The 19,114-nt window shown below is 43.5% G+C and overlaps 1 protein-coding gene across 1 annotated transcript in view; it reads left to right on the forward strand.

The window, feature by feature from the left end:
• The first annotated feature begins 164 nt into the window (after nt 1–164).
• Nucleotides 165–19,114, forward strand: part of kif19 (kinesin family member 19) — a 32,622-nt gene continuing 13,672 nt past the window's right edge. The window contains exons 1-2 of the mRNA XM_070991323.1: nt 165–654; nt 2,183–2,263. Of these exons, the coding sequence (XP_070847424.1) occupies nt 616–654; nt 2,183–2,263 (120 nt within the window). The 5' untranslated portion in view covers nt 165–615. The remainder of the gene's footprint in view (nt 655–2,182; nt 2,264–19,114) is intronic.

A 19,114-nucleotide genomic window follows, 5' to 3' on the forward strand; every position in this document is an offset into this window, starting at 1 on the left:
ACTTTCTAAAACTTGATTTTTTTATATATATTTTAATTGGAAGTAGTTATCAATGTTTAGCTAGCTTTTACTGTAACAGCTAGCTAGCCTGTAACTGACAACGCTGTTGCTCCGCGGGTCTCCAAGGACAACGTGTACGCACGCGCGCATACACACATATACACACGCGCAGAGAGAGAATCCCCGAGCGGCAGCAGGGCAGCGGAGGGAAGCGAGGACAGACCGGGAAGTGGAGATAGCAGGTGGGCTGCCGCCGTCGATACCCACCTGTCTCTCCGCAGCTCTTGAATTATTCTTCGTGTTGCTAACCCGCTGAGAGGACACCGGACGAGCCGCGGAGCGTCGACGCACTTTGGAGGACGGAGACGGACTAACGGTAGCCGGGACTCGGCTGACAGTAGGTCGTGAAGTGTTTGGCTCGGTAGAAGCTGCCGTTATTATCCCGTCAGAGACCATTAGCTAACTGCTTCGTCCACTAGTCGTTTGAGTGTGTGAGCCAAAAGGCTGCAGGTGTTTTCAGAGGAGGTGACATGCAGGTGCCGACAGTGAGGAGGACCGTCCAGTGTCCCGTCTGTTGTTGACGCTCATTATCCTTCACTCGGACCGAGAGTGACCATGAAGGACACCGGGGAATCAAAGGACCACCAACTGACTGTGAGTTCAGACTACAGACAGCCTTTTTCATGTGGACTTTCACTCTCTGGCAGGCAGGGAATTAAACATTTTTATCATTTAGGTTAAACGAGTTTTCCCTTTGCTCACACAGTCAGTTGTTATTGACAGTTACGTTTAAACCTTAACCAAACAAGACAGAAACAAACCAGAAACGTGCTAATTACACACTCAGTGGCCACTTTAGCAGGTCCACCAGCACAATCTAATGTAATCTAATACAGCTGTTCCGCCATAAAGTCCACTTTTATGATGCCTGTGATGTTCAGTGTTTGTTGACATTGTGAATTCAATCAGAAATGTAATACTGAGATCATGTTAAAGGTGTTTACTGAGCTACATTATATTCACAGGTGTTTCTAATTGCTTCCTATTTACTGAGAATATCAGGAACACCTTTGATTGCGATTCAGTGCCGCTGTGACCTCAGTCCTGAAAAACAGCATTATAGGCATCAAGAAAGAAGCATTAATGGCAGAACGGTTGCATTATTGTGCAGGTCTTCCAACTAAAGTGTATTTTGTCATTTCTAACAGCGCACATTGTCGGTGTACATGTTCGATTTCCCAGCCTGCACTGTGTTCTGCAGCCTACAGTATATCTGAATAATTGAAGTGGCTGTTTCAGTTGCCTGGCTTCTCTCTTGTCCAGCATGTAATACACTTTCTATAGGGTGCTGACAGAGAGAGTACCTTATTATTCCCCTTTGGTGGAAGAGTGTGACATTAATGTGATTATTATTATTATCATGCTATCTAGTGTTTGTAATGGAAGGCTAATTAACCTTCTGATGCTACAGGTGTGTTTACCTTTGAGTTGTGGCTGTGAGAAAATGTCATCACTCCAGTTTATTTCAGGAGACATTGACGTTAATCAGGCTGTGAAGTTATTCAGAGTGAAAGGTGGGAGTATATTAGCTTGTCAGTCCCATTATCCATCTGTTTTCTGTCACACTCAGGAGCAGGCGGCAGGTAACCTATCCCATCATTCACTGAGTAGAAGGCAGGATGTGTCACCAGTCTGCCGCAGGGCTCACACTCAGACAGCCAAACACATTTATACTCATATTTACATTCAAGTCTGAGTTTCCAGTTTAACTGACATGTTCGTGCATGGGCTGTGGGGCTGGAAATAAAGAGGAAATAAACATGGAATTCATGCAGGGTTCAGTTTAAGATGAGGACCTTCTAAATGTGAATATAATTTATCTGTTTCAATAGAAAAAAAAATCTTACATCCTGTGTCTGACATTTAAAAGATTACTCATGCAATTTTTTTTATTCCTCGATGAACTGAACTCAAGTGAGTTCCTTTTTTTTTTTTAAATGGTCAAAATAGAGGACGGCTGCATCGGTACATCCTTTATAAATGAGAACAAATTTGAATTCGGAGAACTCGTGCGCTGTCGGTGTTGTTTCTACCCATCAAGGCAGAGTTCATCTCAGTAAATTGAATATCTCAGCGTTGATTAAATTCAAGGACGACTAAGTTCACTCTGCTCTTGCCGCAGGTTGCTCTGAGGATCCGACCCATCAGCGATGCCGAGCAGGAGGAGGCGGCTACGACCGTGGCCCACAGAGTGGACGACCAGGTGAGATGGCTGCCCCTCGCTCCACCGCCGTGTGTCTGTGTGTGTCAGTAACCTGGTGCACATGCAGTATGCATGCACGTGGGCGAGCGGCGGGCTCAGCGTTAGTGTGCTTGCGTGAGAGACGGCCATCGTCTCTGTTTCAGAACCCTCCTCTTGCTGTCATGAGCCCGCACAGATAAGGCATCTTCAGGGACCTCAGAAAAGCAAACATCTCTTTTTAAAAACCAACTTGTTTGTAAAGCTCAAATGTCACATTTCATTTTAAAATGAGTGCTGGATGACTCAGACCTGTAGCGAAGAGTGACCTTTCTAACGACTGATAGAAAGGCTCAGATTCTTTCAGAAGCACAGGGCTGAAGGCTTCGCCACAGTGAATGCCTGGGGTTTAATTGGACATCAGCAGTTGCTGAGCTGGGTAACACTTCGAACATTCGTGCTGATGGTAGTTCAGTCTCTTAGTGTGTCTGAATGATAAAGAGTTACAAACAGGGCAATTAGTAGTGATTATTTCTGCTATGGATCCATATAACAGATGTAATTGTCTATCAGTCAGCTAATCTTTTAAAAGAGCCCTCCTCCGATTTTAGCATTTCACTTCTGTGCCACCATGAAAAGAACAAAATCGATGCAGCAGATCCGCAGATATCGCCCTTATCATTCCACGCGTTCTTCTTCCTTGTCAAAAATTGGCATCTACATTACCCACGATGCAACTCAAAAGTCAGTCAGAGATCTTGCCACATCGGTCTTGAGAAGCTTTTGAAATTGACATGCTTTAAAGTCAGTATTGCCGCCCTGTGTACCAACTACAGCTGTATGAGATTTTCACAGTGTGACAGCCGTCACGGGTTTACGACGTCACGATTCAACTGAAACGAATTCCCTGTTGGAGTTGGCTGATGACTGACTGCTGCTGCCATATTCTGTTGCTGCTGCTAGCTCAGTGTCATTGGCTTTTGTCACTTTGTCTTACAGCGGAAACGGAAAGTTGATTAACAGACAATGAATCAGCAACTATTTCGATCATTTTAAGAAATTTTAAGCAAAATTTAGCAATTTTCAGTTTAGATGGGCATTTTTTTGCCATGTGTTGCCATTCTATAGGCCAACCAGTTAATTGGTTAATAAAGAAAATAGCCAGTAGATTAATCAGTAATGAACATAAGTGTTTTATGATACAGCAGATTTGAACACACGGAATATTTCAATCATCTAATATGCTGACATTTGAAAGTAGATAATCCTAACATCCTTATGCCTGGCTCTGTTCACTCTACTCCCACTTGTTTCTTTTTTTGTGTTTATTTCTACCTGATATGAAATGGTTTTCTGATTTATTTGGCATATTTAAACTCCTCTGAATGCTAATTCAGCTAATTGTACTTTCCATTAGAGTAAATCACGACAGGAACGTTTCTAAATGAACACTGTAGATTGGCTCTGATGGCCACAGTTCTGCACAATGGCAAAGGGCCAGTCTTCATATAGAAACATGGATTTGGGATTTATTTATCCTAACAATGAAAAGATATAGCTGGACTTGGATTTCTGTCACATAACGGAGGTATTTTCCCTGCATAGGATCCTGTTCTTGGAGCTCGACCACTGTGCGCAGTGTGTAATGATGCTGTTACCATGTGACCTCTCATGTGAGAAGGACAAGCATGAGCCCCAGCGAGGTGGAGTTTACCGGCAGCCTTAGCTTCTGAGCCGGTCCCTCTTGGAGACCATTTAGCAGCACCAGCAGTGTGCGTGTGATGATGATGATCATAGTGCAAATGATAATGAGCATCGTGACTGGGAACCTGCTGAGGTGTCTCATTGCTCAGCGTAGGCTGATTGAGGCAGTAGTGGGAATACTGGTGGTGGGCAGCATTTGCTGAAATTCCAAGCCAGAAAAGCGACAGCATAGCAACAGCTGACACAGTGACTCACACTTGACCAGTGCTGGAGGGAAAGATTATATTCATGCAAGGATGTGATTAGTAGTGTTGTTCTTGCTGCTGAAGGATTTTACGAGAGAACGCTTATGGAAACAGATAATCCGCAGCGCTTAGACCCGACTTGTTTGTCTGTCTTCTAGGAAGCAATTCAATTACACCAAGTCTTGAGGACGACATCAGCACTTCTACCTGCCATGACATCATTAAAATAGGTTTGGGCACAGGGGATTAGAGCATAGCAGTTAGCAGGTAGATGTAGTGCTGACACAGCCTAACATAACAAGGCTTTGTTATTGACACCACCTCAGCCAAACTCAACGAGAAAAAAAGTGTTTTTGTGTGTCTCCTGTTAGCTTTACCTGCAGTGTGTCAATTTTGTCGCTGCATGGCCCAGCTCACACTGTGTTATGTCTGGAGGAAATAACAAACCGACAGATATGTCGAATGGCCCCTGTGGGGTTACATCAGGTTCACTCAGGCACGTTCACAGAAAAGGATTAGCAGGGCTTACTGTACAATACACACTTGTTCTTGAGACAGTGGGATTGTGGGAATCTGCTGTTTACCTGGGTCTGGAGCTCACCTGGGTTGCCCTGACATGGATGGATTGGATATAGTAAGGGAGGTCAAAACAACACGGGGATGTTTTGAGATGGCTGAATGTGTTTATCTGTGTCTGTCACTCGTGCCTCACTCGTCACACATGCAGACAACAGCAGTCCTTCCTACATGCTGTTATTTCACAAATATACAAAACCATCTAATGATTGCTTTGTTTGCGAGGCAGACAGACATGCCACGACCATATGGCCAAGACGTAGTGCTCAGACAGATTAGCAGGGTGCTGGTGGCTGACTCGGCCGACTGGGTGGGAGTACCCGGAATCTGGCTGTCCTGGCAGAAAGCAGACAACTCGAGGCTCAGCTAAGCCCGCGGAGATGAGCTCATTGGATGGGTTTTAGCTCAGGTTAAGCCTTCTGCCACCTGCTCTCTTTCTCTCTCTCTGGCTTTACTCTTCCCCCACTCACAGCCTTGAGGGGATCCATTCACTGCCTTTCATGGACCACCTGTTGCCTATTACGCTCAATGGGCTTTTCTTGTCCTTGAGGTAGTAGTACACAGGTCAGAGTTGTAGTGAAGTGGATTTATGAACGAGATATGAAATGGGTCGGCTTGAACTGTTCTTTTTCAGTCATAGTCTTAATAATGTGACTGGAGTAGACCAATTCATTGATCGGCCAATTAATCGGGATGACATCTGGAATTAATTACCTATGCCTGAAGCCAGTTAAACAAAAGATGTTTGCAGACACGTCAGAGATAATGCACATTTCAGTAACGTTTCTGTGTTCAAGTGAGTAATACATTAGTGTCAAATACATGTCCAGCATTATATATTGACGATTGGCTGCCCTGCTTTCTACGTATTGGCATCGGCATCAGCCATTGAAAAACTGTCTTGGTTTCCCACTAAATTTAGTGTACCCACCATAGAAAAGAGGCTTTTATCCTAAACTGCATACAAGATCCAGGTAGGCTTTGCGATATCTAAGTAGCAAAGCATGATTCTTGGGGAATTTTATCTTGGATGCTGATGTATGTTATCCAAAACTGAACGATAGTTTTAGATGAGTGTCATGTAAGAACAGCTTCACTGTGGACAGTGAAAATGGCAGACACTTAAATTAAATTGTTATGGGACACAAGAACCTGTGGAAATCAGATGCTGTTTTGAAATGGCTTCACAGATCCATCTGTAGAATAGAAACAGGCAATCATGGACATTGTGAAAAAGAAAAAGCAGTTTTGGTCATTAGTTGCACTGAAAGAGGTTGTTGTTGGCTGTTCGAGCATCCTTGAATGTGCCAGTATGCTGGCTGGTTTGAAGATTATTGATGGTTCTCTCTGCACAATTTGTCTTTTTGTAAAGCCGAAAACGTTCAAAATTACCCATATAACACCTCAAAGACTTATACCTGATTTACTGTCATTATAAGTCTTGTGATTTGTTATTTTCTACTACATTTATGAACAAACTGTTGGTTTATGATCACTCCCACAGTCCAGTGTGCTCCCACTCCTGTTTGTGTGTCATGGCTACTCAGAGCTGACTGAGCCCAGTTCACTCCAATCAAAAACTGATTTCACTTCAGACTTCAAGTGTCACAGAGCTCAGGTGAATCACTGCAGTGTCATGACGAGGTTGTTGTTTGTGTTTACGTTCTCAACTGACCTGACGGGCCTTGGTCGAACAGGATTTCCCAGCCCGAGTAAAAGCCTGAGAGGGGTGATATCATCCCTCCTTAAGAGGCTAATGGGAATGCTATGTTTATCTTCGGAGGGATAAAGATGGTCGCTCAACCTCATGAATGAGACACCTGAGAGGACGGTTTCATCACGCTACCGATTACTCATAAAGGACTGTCGTGGCCTCAGGCTATAAACACACGTGGTAGGGATTTACAACGTACATCAGATAGGATAACTGATCAAACATAACTATGCACTACAGAGTATGCTAATTCCTTAATGCATGTTTAATACATCCACACGGATCTCAGGCTCCTTATTCCAAGCCTGTTTTTGATGTCCAGTCAGTGGCAATCGAGTCGGTGCAGTCATCAAAAATGTTTGTAAATGCAGTCACGCACATGTGGATGTAAATATCTTATGAGCAGAAGTCAGAGTTTACACCCTGCAGGATGTGTCTTACTTAGCCCTGGGACTTGTTGAGCATGTCCTTGGCAGGGCCGGCCTGTCAGCAGCACACAGCGGGGCGTGCTTTATAGCGAGGCCTCGTCTCCAGGGAGACACCTAGACAAGGTCAGGGCCATTGTTTGTTTTTGTTTTTTTTATTCCTGGTTCCTCAGTAGCGCAGTCCTCCATATGTGAGAGTAAGGAAAAGCAGCTGGGGAAGAAGGCCCCTCTCTGGTTTTAGTTTTTCATGTTGGCAGATGAATCGGCTGTTATAAATACATTCTTTGATGGAGCGCTCGCTCGGCTCGATTGTCGGCAGGTTCGTCGGTGCAGTTGGAAGTGGACTGTGATAAATGTATCACACAAAGCCTTGGTGGTGGCATTTCTTGGTCGTCTTTGAGAATTCTTTTGTGTGCAGATAAAGGAGGACTTGAAAGACCTTCATAACAACAAGAGGAGCAGAGACTTTATAAAAAAGACTTTCCTACCCTATATTCATTGGTGTTTACCTGAAAAGAAAAAACTCTGAGCCGGGTGGTTAATTCTGACCTCTGAGAGAGAGAATGTCAGCCAGTGGGCGAACAAAAATGCACCATTTTGCCTCTCAGTTCCTTCGTAAAGGTCAAATCCTCCTGAAACAATCAGCTACATTCAACCTGCTTCAAGTACAAGTCTGCTTGATTACAGCATACCATGAATTGGCAAATTTTCTGCTTTTGTGGAGTACGAAGCACCTCACCTCAAGCGCTCAGCGTCGGGTTTCCATCACCCTCTACACACATCTGTCAGTGAAAGGAGATTCAAGTTGCCTTCTCCTGAAAGGCTGGGCTGTGGTACAGAAAATCAGCTCGCCCCAGAAAACAAACTACTTTAAAAGAGAAAGGCATTGTTCCCCAAACAAGATGTTGAACTGACAAACATGAGTAGGAAATGCCCCTCCCGACAGCCGGGGGAGAGATCTGGTAATATTGCAAAGCATTACTGCAGCAAGTTGTTGCATCATTTTGTTTACATCGACTTGACAACACATGAGAAAGATCACGTGGGGCGGTGTAGTGCTCCCTCTGGCACGATAATCTTAATAATATCCTGTAGCAGGTGATGTACATGTACGCAGTGTGTACGTGTTTGACATTAGACAGAAGGATATCTGTGATGTTTCTTCCACAATACGATTTCAGCATCCCATTTTAAAACTGTTATTTTGGCTTTGATGTTCCCCCACACTCGGCTTAAATTTTCTCTCCTGCACCATCGTCCATTGGCACTATAGCCTGTTTAAAAATCTAGGGGAAAACATGAAAAAGGGCACACTTTGTCCATGCAGAGTGTTTTTTTATGAGGCAGAGTGTTTGAATAGCTTCACGGTCAGACAAGAGAGGGAAAGGAACTACAAATAGCCATGTCGTTCTTAGCTGTGAAGATTTAACCTCCACACACACACACAGAGCCCGAGGAGAGTCCTGAACCTGGAATGGTTTTAGTGACGCAACGACGAGACACAGAAATGGACTGGAAGCACAGAGGAGTTTATTTTGGCTTAAACACTCGAGGTAGTCCTACTTTTTTTACAAAACTAGGTTAATGTGTCAACACAAATAGCCTCTCTGACCCCAGGAAGTGGATAATCTTCACTTTCCTCATTTTCTCTGACTCGTGATCCTGATTACCCCGAGTCTCTTCTACAACAAGGGCTATTGTGGGTGGGTCTGTGCATGTGTGCGTGAGTTGTATGTGATCCCTCTCAACGTCATCGCTGCTCTTCCACTCCAGATCTCAATGAGAGCGCAGGGCATGGCAGCTCACCACAAGCAGCCTCTGGAGGAGACTAGATACTGGAGTGACCCCACTGTTGGTTCTTCTGAACACCACCATACACGCATGTTACCCCTGACCAACCCCTCCAGGGGTACAGGAAGGTCTTTGCTGTAAGGACCAGGAAACACCAAGGAATCAAAATGAGTCCATAAAGCAATTTGATTAAAAAGCAGTGTTACACGATCAAGCTGTTTCATATTAATGCGTCGTTGGGCCTCTTCAGTCCACAGGGGGCTGATGACGAGGCAGCTACCCAAAGAGCTTTTACCATTACCTTGTCAATTAACTACTCTATATTACAGGTTACGCAAGCATGACATCTTTCCTTTTTGGAAGAATAAAATTGGCCCTAAAATAATTTCAGGGTATTTCTGCAATAAAGACATTCTTGACGATATGACAAAATACTGGAATATTGCCTTGAGAAGGATGGCTCAGGATTTTGCTTTGCACATGAGGAATATGGATAAGTCGTTGCTGTGTGTAACGTTATAGCATCATTATGTCAACAAGTCGGATTGTTGTGGTTATCACGATATCAATTTTTTATCATATTAAAATACAGCACATTCCTAAAGGACATCCTTTGGTGTGTGTATGTGCACGTGTGTGCTCTGTTCTGTGTAACTGAATCAGGAGTACAATGTTTCCCACTTGCTCCGTGGCCAACTGATACCTCTTACACAAGCAGGAAGTGCAGGCCAGCCGCAGGGCCATCCATGTGCCGTCTTTATTGGGCTCCTGGCCACAAAGACAGGCAGGGATTGGTCCATTGTAACATAGCTAAGAGGTCACAAGCTGATTGTCTCAACAACCAAAGAGCATGAAGAGTCAACAACCTCTCAAAATCTACTTACAGCATGACACCGACAAATTGAACTGAATGAGGAAAAAACAATTTACTGAGAGTGTGGTGAGTGGGAAGAGCAACAGGTGGATAAAATCAGGTTGAGGGAAAATGAGGACAGAGAGAGGAGGTGGCACTGAGGACAGACGGGATTGCAGCGAGAGATTGTAGGGTGTTTACAAAGAAACATCTCCCATATGTCCTGGGTTTTAAGGAACTACGGGGAGTAAGTCTCTGAGGGTATTTTCTGTGTAATAGCCCAGTCATAACAACATGTTGTTTGTCTGGTAAAGCTCCTCCATGAGGCTGCCTTTCCAGAAAAATGACTACACCGGTTAAAGCTGGAAATGTTAATGCACGGTACCTCAGCAGTGGTGTTACCCAACTCTACGTTATCCAAAACTAACATGAGTCATTTTTTAACATCAGCTTTATTTCCATACTAATAGTATTCAGTATGCAGTCATTTTCATACTGGTTTGCAGTTCTTATTTGTGATAATGAATGTCAATCAAACTGTGACCTTGGAACACAATATATTTCTAATGCTTTAATGGGGTTTGTTTTTCTTCCATGAGCCCTCTCTTCACTATCTACATGCTAAATTATAACAGCTCACTCAAAGATCAAGCAGATAACGACATCTTTAAAGACTGGAAGCTCAAACCCAACTTTGTTTTTGCCTTTTTTTTTCATCCATCCAATGATTTTGTTTTCTCAGTAATGAGCTCTACAGTCTCATGGGGCGACTTGCAGTCCTGGCTGTTCTCTCGTCTATTTCTCTTTATGTGAGTTCTTTCATCCACAAAAACACAGCATGGTGAATTTTTAAAACCCTATGGAAAATTCATTGTGTGCTGTGGCCAGAACAGCCTTGAAGCTACTTGAAAACACTAATGGCTGCTTTAGTGTTTCACACTCTATAATGTCGGATGGAAGCGAAATGGACTAAAATGCCTGAAAATAGCATGTCTAGCACCATTCTGCTATTACTGATGTCATTACATGTGGACATGGGTGTGAAGTTAACTTGACACTGTACCGAAAGGGTCCTTGCACAGCTTGCTGCTGCCTCCTTCTGAAAAGATCCTGCCGAGGGCATTGCTTTCCGAAGGTGCAGCACGTTTTCGCTGCCTTTTTTAATCCATTATACCTAATGCAGGAGAGCTGTATAATTATGATGCAGTAAATCATGATAATATATAATAATTACAATAGAAAAAGAACAACTAAACATGAGATGTTAGCTTCATTTCCATTTCCATTCAAAGTGCTAGAACAGGTTTGACACTGATCAGCCGGTTCTGTTATAATTTGGCAGAAATTGTTCGTCTGATAAGGATAATACATATTCATCTCTACCTAAACGTAAGTCTCTCTCTTTTGTTAAAATGCAAAAACTATCTTTCACCATTTTCTTTTGCTGTCAGTTGCCTGGCAACAGCGTTCTCACGACTTAAACCGACCTGAACATCAAAAATAATGACTTCCATGTCCAAACTAGAACCTCACACGTTTCATTTGGAGGCAGCAATTACCCCAGTTGAGATGTTTCAGCGGACTCACCAGCTGCTCTGCTGAAGCTGCTGAGACTCCAGCATCAGGATGTTGAGCAGTCATTATGGTTTGAACATGGAGGCACAGCTAGATTTGCCCAGAGAAAAATCAACATAGCTCGGCTCCCAAACTCACAATATCTTACCTGATATTTCACAGTTTTAATAGAGGAATGTTACTTTTCTTTCTTCATTTTACAGCAAGCATACAGGAATATTTTTAGTTTCCGCTTGACTTGATTTTAATCCTGAGATTTCCTTCTTTGACCTCGTTCCTTTATACCAAAGGCGCAGCTGTACAGCTTCCTCTGTACTCCTAAGTTGTTCCTCTGGCACTCAATTAATCAGCCTGTGGCTAGATTTTGACCCACAAAGACCACAGGGCCTCAAGACTACCTCTGATCTTCATTAGCCAGCAGCCTGAGCCAGTCCCTGGCATCCAGCTACTGAGCTTTCCTGCCAGTTGGTGTACCTTTGGATGTTTGTTGTTTGTGATGGCACCAAGTGGATAAGTAATAGCTTTGCTGGTAATCAGCCTAATTACCAACGTGAAGGAGGGTGTGCTTTTGGTTCAGTCTTTTGTTAGTTTGCGGGATAATTCAAACGCTGTGAGATATAAAATGTGTTATAAATACCAATGGGGTGCAAGCAACAATGACAAGGTGATCAGGCTGTGGTTTGGATCCAAGAATATTTGCCATTTTTGCACTTACTTGAAATAAAAACATCTGACACACCGACACTTGTTGAGGGAGAGACTGACAATGGCAACATAAGAGCACGCTGCACCCTCCACATCTTTACACTTAATCGAGATTCGGGAGTTCAATTAATTGCTTTCACGGGTGACAAATTGCTGTATTGTTCCCCTTGTCCTTTGTAACCATCTGTGCCTGTGCTATCCAATAATGCATCTGTGCTACACGCCCTCCAAAGCAACAGAGTGAGGGTAATCATTGAGGGAGGAAAAATGGACAGATGGTAGAAAGACAATTCTTGATCTTTGAAGACCGCTTGTTGCGTTGCATACGATCCTGGGAATCCTACTGCAAGGACGAGTGTGTGCATGTGTGAGTGTCTGAGTTGAAATTACAGCGATGCTTGTCTGACGGCGCCGATCTGGAATTTGTTTGCCACAGCCAGACGTCTTATGTAACCTCAAATGAAGAGCAGAGCAGTCACCCTGTATCAGGTACTCTGTGATCCAACACACCTCCAATCATGGAGCGCCCCTGAAACGGGATCTACGGAGGCATTGTTGGGGTGCAGGGAGGGCAGCTCTGAGGTTTTCTATCAGATAACCAGCTGCAATTGTGCCCGTTGGACTTTCCAGAGCTTCGGTTGCGTTTCTGAAAGAGCAGCTTGAAAGGTTGCCCCGTAAAGGTCACCGCCTGGACCTGATTGCTTTCTTTTTGTGACCTCGGTTCTTTGTTTGCTGCAGTTTTCTTCACGCAGCACACAGATGTGACTCTGTGTTTATGTCATTGTGCAACCTAAAGATAAGATAAGGGGAAATGGTGAAATGTATGCAGAGAGAGCCCATCTGTCCACTCACACACACACACACACACACACACACACACACACACACACACACACACACACACACTCACACTGTTTTTGGTGGAAAGTTCAACCATTTGCCCAAGAATAAAATGAACATTTTTAATGTGAATCCAACTTTTTTGGACCCTGAGACATGCTGTCAATTACCATCTGTATTTTCATGCAGATCTACATCCAGATGAAGATTTTTAAAATTCAATATAATTTCTCGATTGACAATAAAACAGCCTTGGTGGAACATTGATGACAATCCCCACTTTCATCCAGATTCACAAAGCAGTTGAAACAGAATTGGGAACATGCTTCCATGGTAACAACAAATGTCACATGGAGATGAGGGTTAAGAGTGGATGGTGTCTCAGGGTGAGAGCGGCATGCAGAGATGGACATGCACTTTAGATGTGACACACTGATACGTGACCACACATAAAAGCCCTCCCCAGTACATGCGTGAGCTTGATAAAAAAGGATGTAACCTCACAGCCTTTGAAACCAGAGCAATAAAGACAGGACACAGATGTAAGCAGTAAAATGTGACACCAGTGTGTATGGGTGGTTTGACATGTTTTGCCTCTATCGCTGTGATTCAGACCCCACTGTTTTTGTTTAAAAAGGACATTCCATCAGCTGTCTTTTAGTGTTGTTGTCTGGTGGTGAGATTCCCCTCTCCCTCCTCTCTTTGGCTTTCTTTTTCTTAATTTTATTAGTCTTCATTCATAGCCTCTCTGTTCATCTGCTGAGTGACTGTTTATCTTAATTACACTTTGAATGTTTAACAGGATATTTCCTCAGTTTCTCTTCAGTCTTACCTGCTGAGAGTGAATCCTGAGTGGACAGAAAAACCTTAATTTTGCTTTAAATCAAACTTTGTGTGTCAGTGGCGGCCCATGAACTGCAGGCCCTTTATGTGATTGAGATGTCCAATTGCTCTTTTGTCATTTTATTAGTGATCTGAGCCATTATTTAGGTGTAATGAAACCAGTGCCTATTAAAGAGGGTGATGTCTACATGGCTGCTGACTTTTGTTAGCCATCTTGGCAGCGTTCGCCATTTGGCAAACAATAGCGGAGCAAGTCAGGGAGAACCAACCAGGGCAGGCTGGCTTGTGAAACAGTACCACATCCAGGCTTTGAATTATGGATCCACGGTGGGAGCTAGCAGCGCTATAATCAGCAAGATGGCCAACCAAGTCAACCCTGCTGCTTTAACGACCAGAACAGCAGGTCCTGTTGATTAGAAAACCCATCAGCCAAGAAAGGCGCCGGGCAAGGGTGCTTCATCGCACCCCATTACTTTTTATGGCATTTAGATAACTCCATCACGCTAATTGGTTTCATGTCGCCGCATAAGCAAGCTGTTGTTTTGACTTTGGCTGATCTTCATGAGGACATGAATATTTTAGGAGCCTCTTTTTTTCATAGCCACAGTGTGTAAATTCACGCTCTGACCATTTGTTTTGTCAGCCCCCTGGGTCACGTTAAATTGAGTCAAGCACGGCCCTCGGATGAAAAGTGGCTGCATGTGTATGTGATGTCCATTGTGAAAGGGGACAGCATGATTAAAACTGTTAAAAATGACACCACGTTTACGAAGGCTGTCAACCAGGAAATTGCTTTCCTTTTCACCGGTTCATGCGGTTCTTGGGTCCTTCAGACGTCTCTGTCAAAACTGACGTCTCCTTTAGTGGCACCCATGAATTAGTCAGCGAAAAAGGGGTGATTGGTCCCAGTTGAAAGAGCAACAAGACCCAATTTAGAGCCCAGTGGAAAGTCTGACCTGGACGTCACTCACCACATTTGTTCTCAAATTGGACCATAGTGCCTTTGTCTGCTAATATTCTGATCTTTGAAAGATGACAGTTAACAAGCCGATCCAGCGAACCAGTTAGCTCTTTCCCGATAGAAGTACAGATCTAGTGGCTGAAAGGTCAGACAGAATCCATCCATAGTAGATGTTGAGAGATCATGCTGAGGACTCACACTGTTTCTATCTGACCTAGTTTTAACTGTCAAATGATTATTGATGGAAATAGATACAAAGGCAAAAAGACAAATAGACTGCTGATGAATGTACCTGAATCTTTGCATCAGCCATAGCCAATGTCACTGTAATTAATAATCATTGTCATAATTACAGCTCGCCCACTGTTTTGTTCATTAGCAGCGACTCCAGAACTAGTCAGACATTTCTATTAATCTTATCAGGTCTTATGTGTTTACTGTATTGTGCCAGTTGTGTTTGTAGAGTGGTTGCTGTGCAGCTGTCCACTGACTCACAGCCCAGTTTGAAGCCTGTTGAATTCATGATTCAGGTACAGCAAATAACAGGGATGAATCGAGCTTTTCCAAGGCTGATTCTGACGGCCAGGTTGATCAGCTGATCCCTGCGTTCATCAGATCCTGCTTGGATCTGTGGCTGTGATGTCAGTCCATGAAGAAATGAATCATGAGCTTTATCCAGCTGCTTGTAGCAAGTGACACGTCACTTACCTCAGTAAGTGTTGTATGGAGGGTTGCATCTGACAGTTATTTTCATTGTCAATCTACCAATTCTTTTCTTGATTAATAATTTGTTTGAGTAAAATGTCAGCAAATCTTGTTTGTGTGATGAACAGCACAAAACCCAAAGATAATCAGTTTGCTATTATAAAAGAGAAAGAAAACCAGAAGCTGGAAACTTGGGTTGAATGATAAGGTCTACAAATGATGATTTTTACTCTGGTCTGTACCAAACAAGCATGTTCACTCACACCTGGAGGTTATGATTTGTAGGCTGGGGCATCTCTGAGGCACCATAATGCTTCATTTCCAGCGTAATGGTATGTTGTGACACATTTTAGTTTTATTCAAAAATTGCAGCTGCTGCAATTTGGACATTGCACTTAGCAGCGTTGTGTTTTTAATAATATTTCGAGGAATTGCTCAGCACTATTGGAAACAATAAATTTTGGACATTATCAAAATAGTTGCAGATAAAAGTTCTGTAGATCATCTAGTTATTGCAGCCACACTGAGAACTGCTGCATCCTGGATGATGTTTGAAATGATGTTTAGAGGGTGTTTAATTTTTCTTGCGTTCATCTCAACATTGTTTTTCCCATCAGCCTTTGCTCTCATCAGTGCACACACACACATCAAGAGAGCTGCCACTGACATTTTTAGTATAAAAAAACAACAGACAGCACCTCCTCTCATGCATACACCCAGGCACACGGCGTGGGAGTGTGTTGGCCTCACCTCCTGTGGTCAGTCATGCCACTTTGCCACCCTGCTTGCACAGACTTGTTGCAGAGCACATGTTGCTATGTGTATGTGAATACATGTTTCCATGCAACTGTGTGAGAAAGAGAGAGGCTGTGTGTGAGATTTAATGGTTTCCATGAGACTGCCATGTCTCTAAATGCTCCTTAACCTGTTCTGTATGCTGGACTTAACTGCTAAGACTGACCTGGACTTCACCCCAGACTCTTTGTTGCTCAGAAGCCTCTTAATTGAACTCAGAGGACAGTCTACTGTGAAGGGCAGCTGTGTTGGCAAAGTCTAAACTCAGGAAGGTTACCTTTACTTCATTATTGGCATCAAAACCCTGAGGCACATGCCCAGACTTCCAGTCTTATGTAGACACACAGTGTACTGTCATTACAGCCAGCACCTTAGTCTTATCAGAAGACTTTAAGAAAATTAGTGGTACAGAATCCGCCCAAGCAGCAGCTGCTGTGTGTGGATGTCCATGGGTGGAGCTGTGAAAGGTACTGTAACTCAAGAAACACAGATGACAGGCGACACAAGAGGTGTTATCAACACCCCTGGCCTTTAATGATTTTCCCAAGTACATGCACACGCAAACCGTGCATGGCTGCACACACTATCTGATACCTGCTATACTGTACATGCAATTATGTCAGAGCACTGTTGCATGCTCATCAGCTTTCTCAGCGAACACAATTACATGCACACACCATGCATGTAGTAACAGCCGATGTTCACACTAAGCTGGTTAAATTATCTCTCAGGTTTAGCCTTGCATCCACACGCAACTGATGTTTTTCACACCACAAAATGTTGCTCTTTGTCCAAGTGACTAATGGAGGCGAGAAGAATTCAGTATTGAACAAGAGCGCTGCAGCCAGCAGCAGAGAAATCCCTCCAGGTGTTAGTACAACGTCAATGTACGTCTACTAAAAGTGTTTCTATAGAGATAAACCAGCTTGTTAAAGGGTAAGATCCTTTTTGTTTAATCAGAAACAGACACTATATCGCTCTCGCCAAAGGCACCAGACTCCATTCACAGAAACAGTGATTTTATCATCGTAAAATATGCTTCATTCAAACTTGACAGAAACAAGATGAAACTCACCAAAATAAGCGAGAGAAGAGTGAGAGAGAGGGCAGACATCAGAGAATCATCATCAGTGTAGAGCCGGAATATTTTTACCTGTAACTCTGCAATTATTTTCACTAGATATTGTGACCAGACAGGTTCAAAAATGTCAGACTTTAATAATAAAAAAATAGTAATTACTGGACAACGGAAATGCTTTTTTTCCACAATCAGAAGCAATAAGAATCCATTTTTCTGTTGCCTCCACCTCTGCTGTGCAGGCCTTGTCGTTGATCTGTATTCAGGTTTACTTCATGAACATAAAACACTGACTTGATTGATGGTCTTGATTGCAGCAGCTCAGCAGTTACTTCCCGTACTAATCTATATGAGCCACAGTCACATTACTGCTTTACACTCATGCAGTCGTCTGACAATGAAAACAAATAAGATGGAAAAGGAAAATTGTCCCTTCTGCTGTAATGAAACACAATATTAGACATCACATGGGGTGGGAGGCAGAACAGAGGTTTAATGTGAGTTGCTGAGACCAGCTGCTGCTTTCCAGATGATGGTTGTAATTCACAGTTTTGTTGTTTGCCAACAAGGCTTGTGACAATTTACGGTCATATCGATTATCAGTGATTAAGGAGATGATTGCTAATGCCCCTGCTGAATGTGAGACACTTTATTTAGTTGGGTCAAAATCCTAATCAGTCTTCTATGATAGTTCACTAGCAACCCTGTGCCGTACATTCAGTGCTGGAGTCAGATATAACAGCCTATGATCTTTATAAAATAGCCTGAGCTCCCTTCCTCCAGTGCATTTTCTGTGTGTCTGCGCCATCAGATGCCCGACAGTGGACTCCTGTAACACGTGCTGTCATGCTTGGCTAACTAAGCAGAAAAAAACTCTTGATTTTGTTCAGTTTAATGACTCAATTAGGAGGCAACCTGCACGATGTAAGAATGTTTCTCCAATGGCAAAAGCTTTGCATGGTGCAAGCCACGCAACATAATGTGGACACATTGTCAGATCAATCCTCATCTCTCTGCCCCTTTGCCGTTTATTGACAAAATAATTCTTCTGACTAGACGCATAGTGCCTCTGAAGGTCATCAGATTGGCTGAGACTAAGTGGCTTAAGTGCCTCTGACCTTAAGTGCTTCTGATACTAAGAGACGCACCCAGTCGTTCACAATATCTTTCCTGTGAAATGCGATCAGAACTCGTACGTCATTGAAGCCGGACGAGCGCAAAGAAAAGTTAGAGGAGGAGCAGGAAGTTAAGAGGAAGCTGCTGCACATGCTAGTGTCTTCTCCTCACGTGCTCTCCTGGTGTCATCCCATAGACGGAATAAACTCTTAAGAAAAAAAACAGCTTGAAAAGTCACATTGTGAGCCCAGTAAAGGAGTGAACTCGAAGGAAAAACAAGTAACAGTGTTGCGGTGATTTCTCCCAGCCCTTCGTCTTTCCTACCTCGACCTCTCTCTCCTCTTGAATTTCAATTGAGAGGCTTCAAAGTGAGCGGCTCAGTGGCTGAGGGGGTCATCAAACAAGCCGGGTGCTTCAGCGGTGCAGGCCTCAGAGGACTCTCCAGGTCCACCGCTGAGCGGGGCTGATCAGCCGAACGAGCTGGCAGGCTTCCAGCCAGCTGCCCCTCGGCCGTATCTGAAATGAAATCAAGGGCCATCTACACAGTCTTGTTTTCTTTATTGTTATTGACTTTTCTGCCGATTGCATAGCGTGAGATTCAACAACCTGTTGAGCCAGGTGCACCCACTCAGATTTGCCTGGAGCTTTATAATATTTTCCTCTGATGTTGTGCTGTGCTGTTTCAGAGTTTGTCCCTGAAACGTTCTGTTGTGCTGTGATTTACTGATGATTGTGGTTCAGGCTTATGGGCTTTGTCAAACAGCACAATGGGAACAATGAGACATATCAATCTCCATATGTTCTCATACACAATAATTCTGCTGTTCAGACTGTCACATACACAAAAACACATTTTTTTAGCGATCTCAGCCTTTCGTCTCCAGATGCTGCAGTATGAATGTGCTTGCCGTGGGCTGATGGTCTGGACATTATGTTCTATAAGCAGGAT

This window comes from Chaetodon trifascialis, chromosome 21 (genome assembly GCF_039877785.1).
Source record: "Chaetodon trifascialis isolate fChaTrf1 chromosome 21, fChaTrf1.hap1, whole genome shotgun sequence".
Taxonomy (NCBI): domain Eukaryota; kingdom Metazoa; phylum Chordata; class Actinopteri; order Chaetodontiformes; family Chaetodontidae; genus Chaetodon; species Chaetodon trifascialis.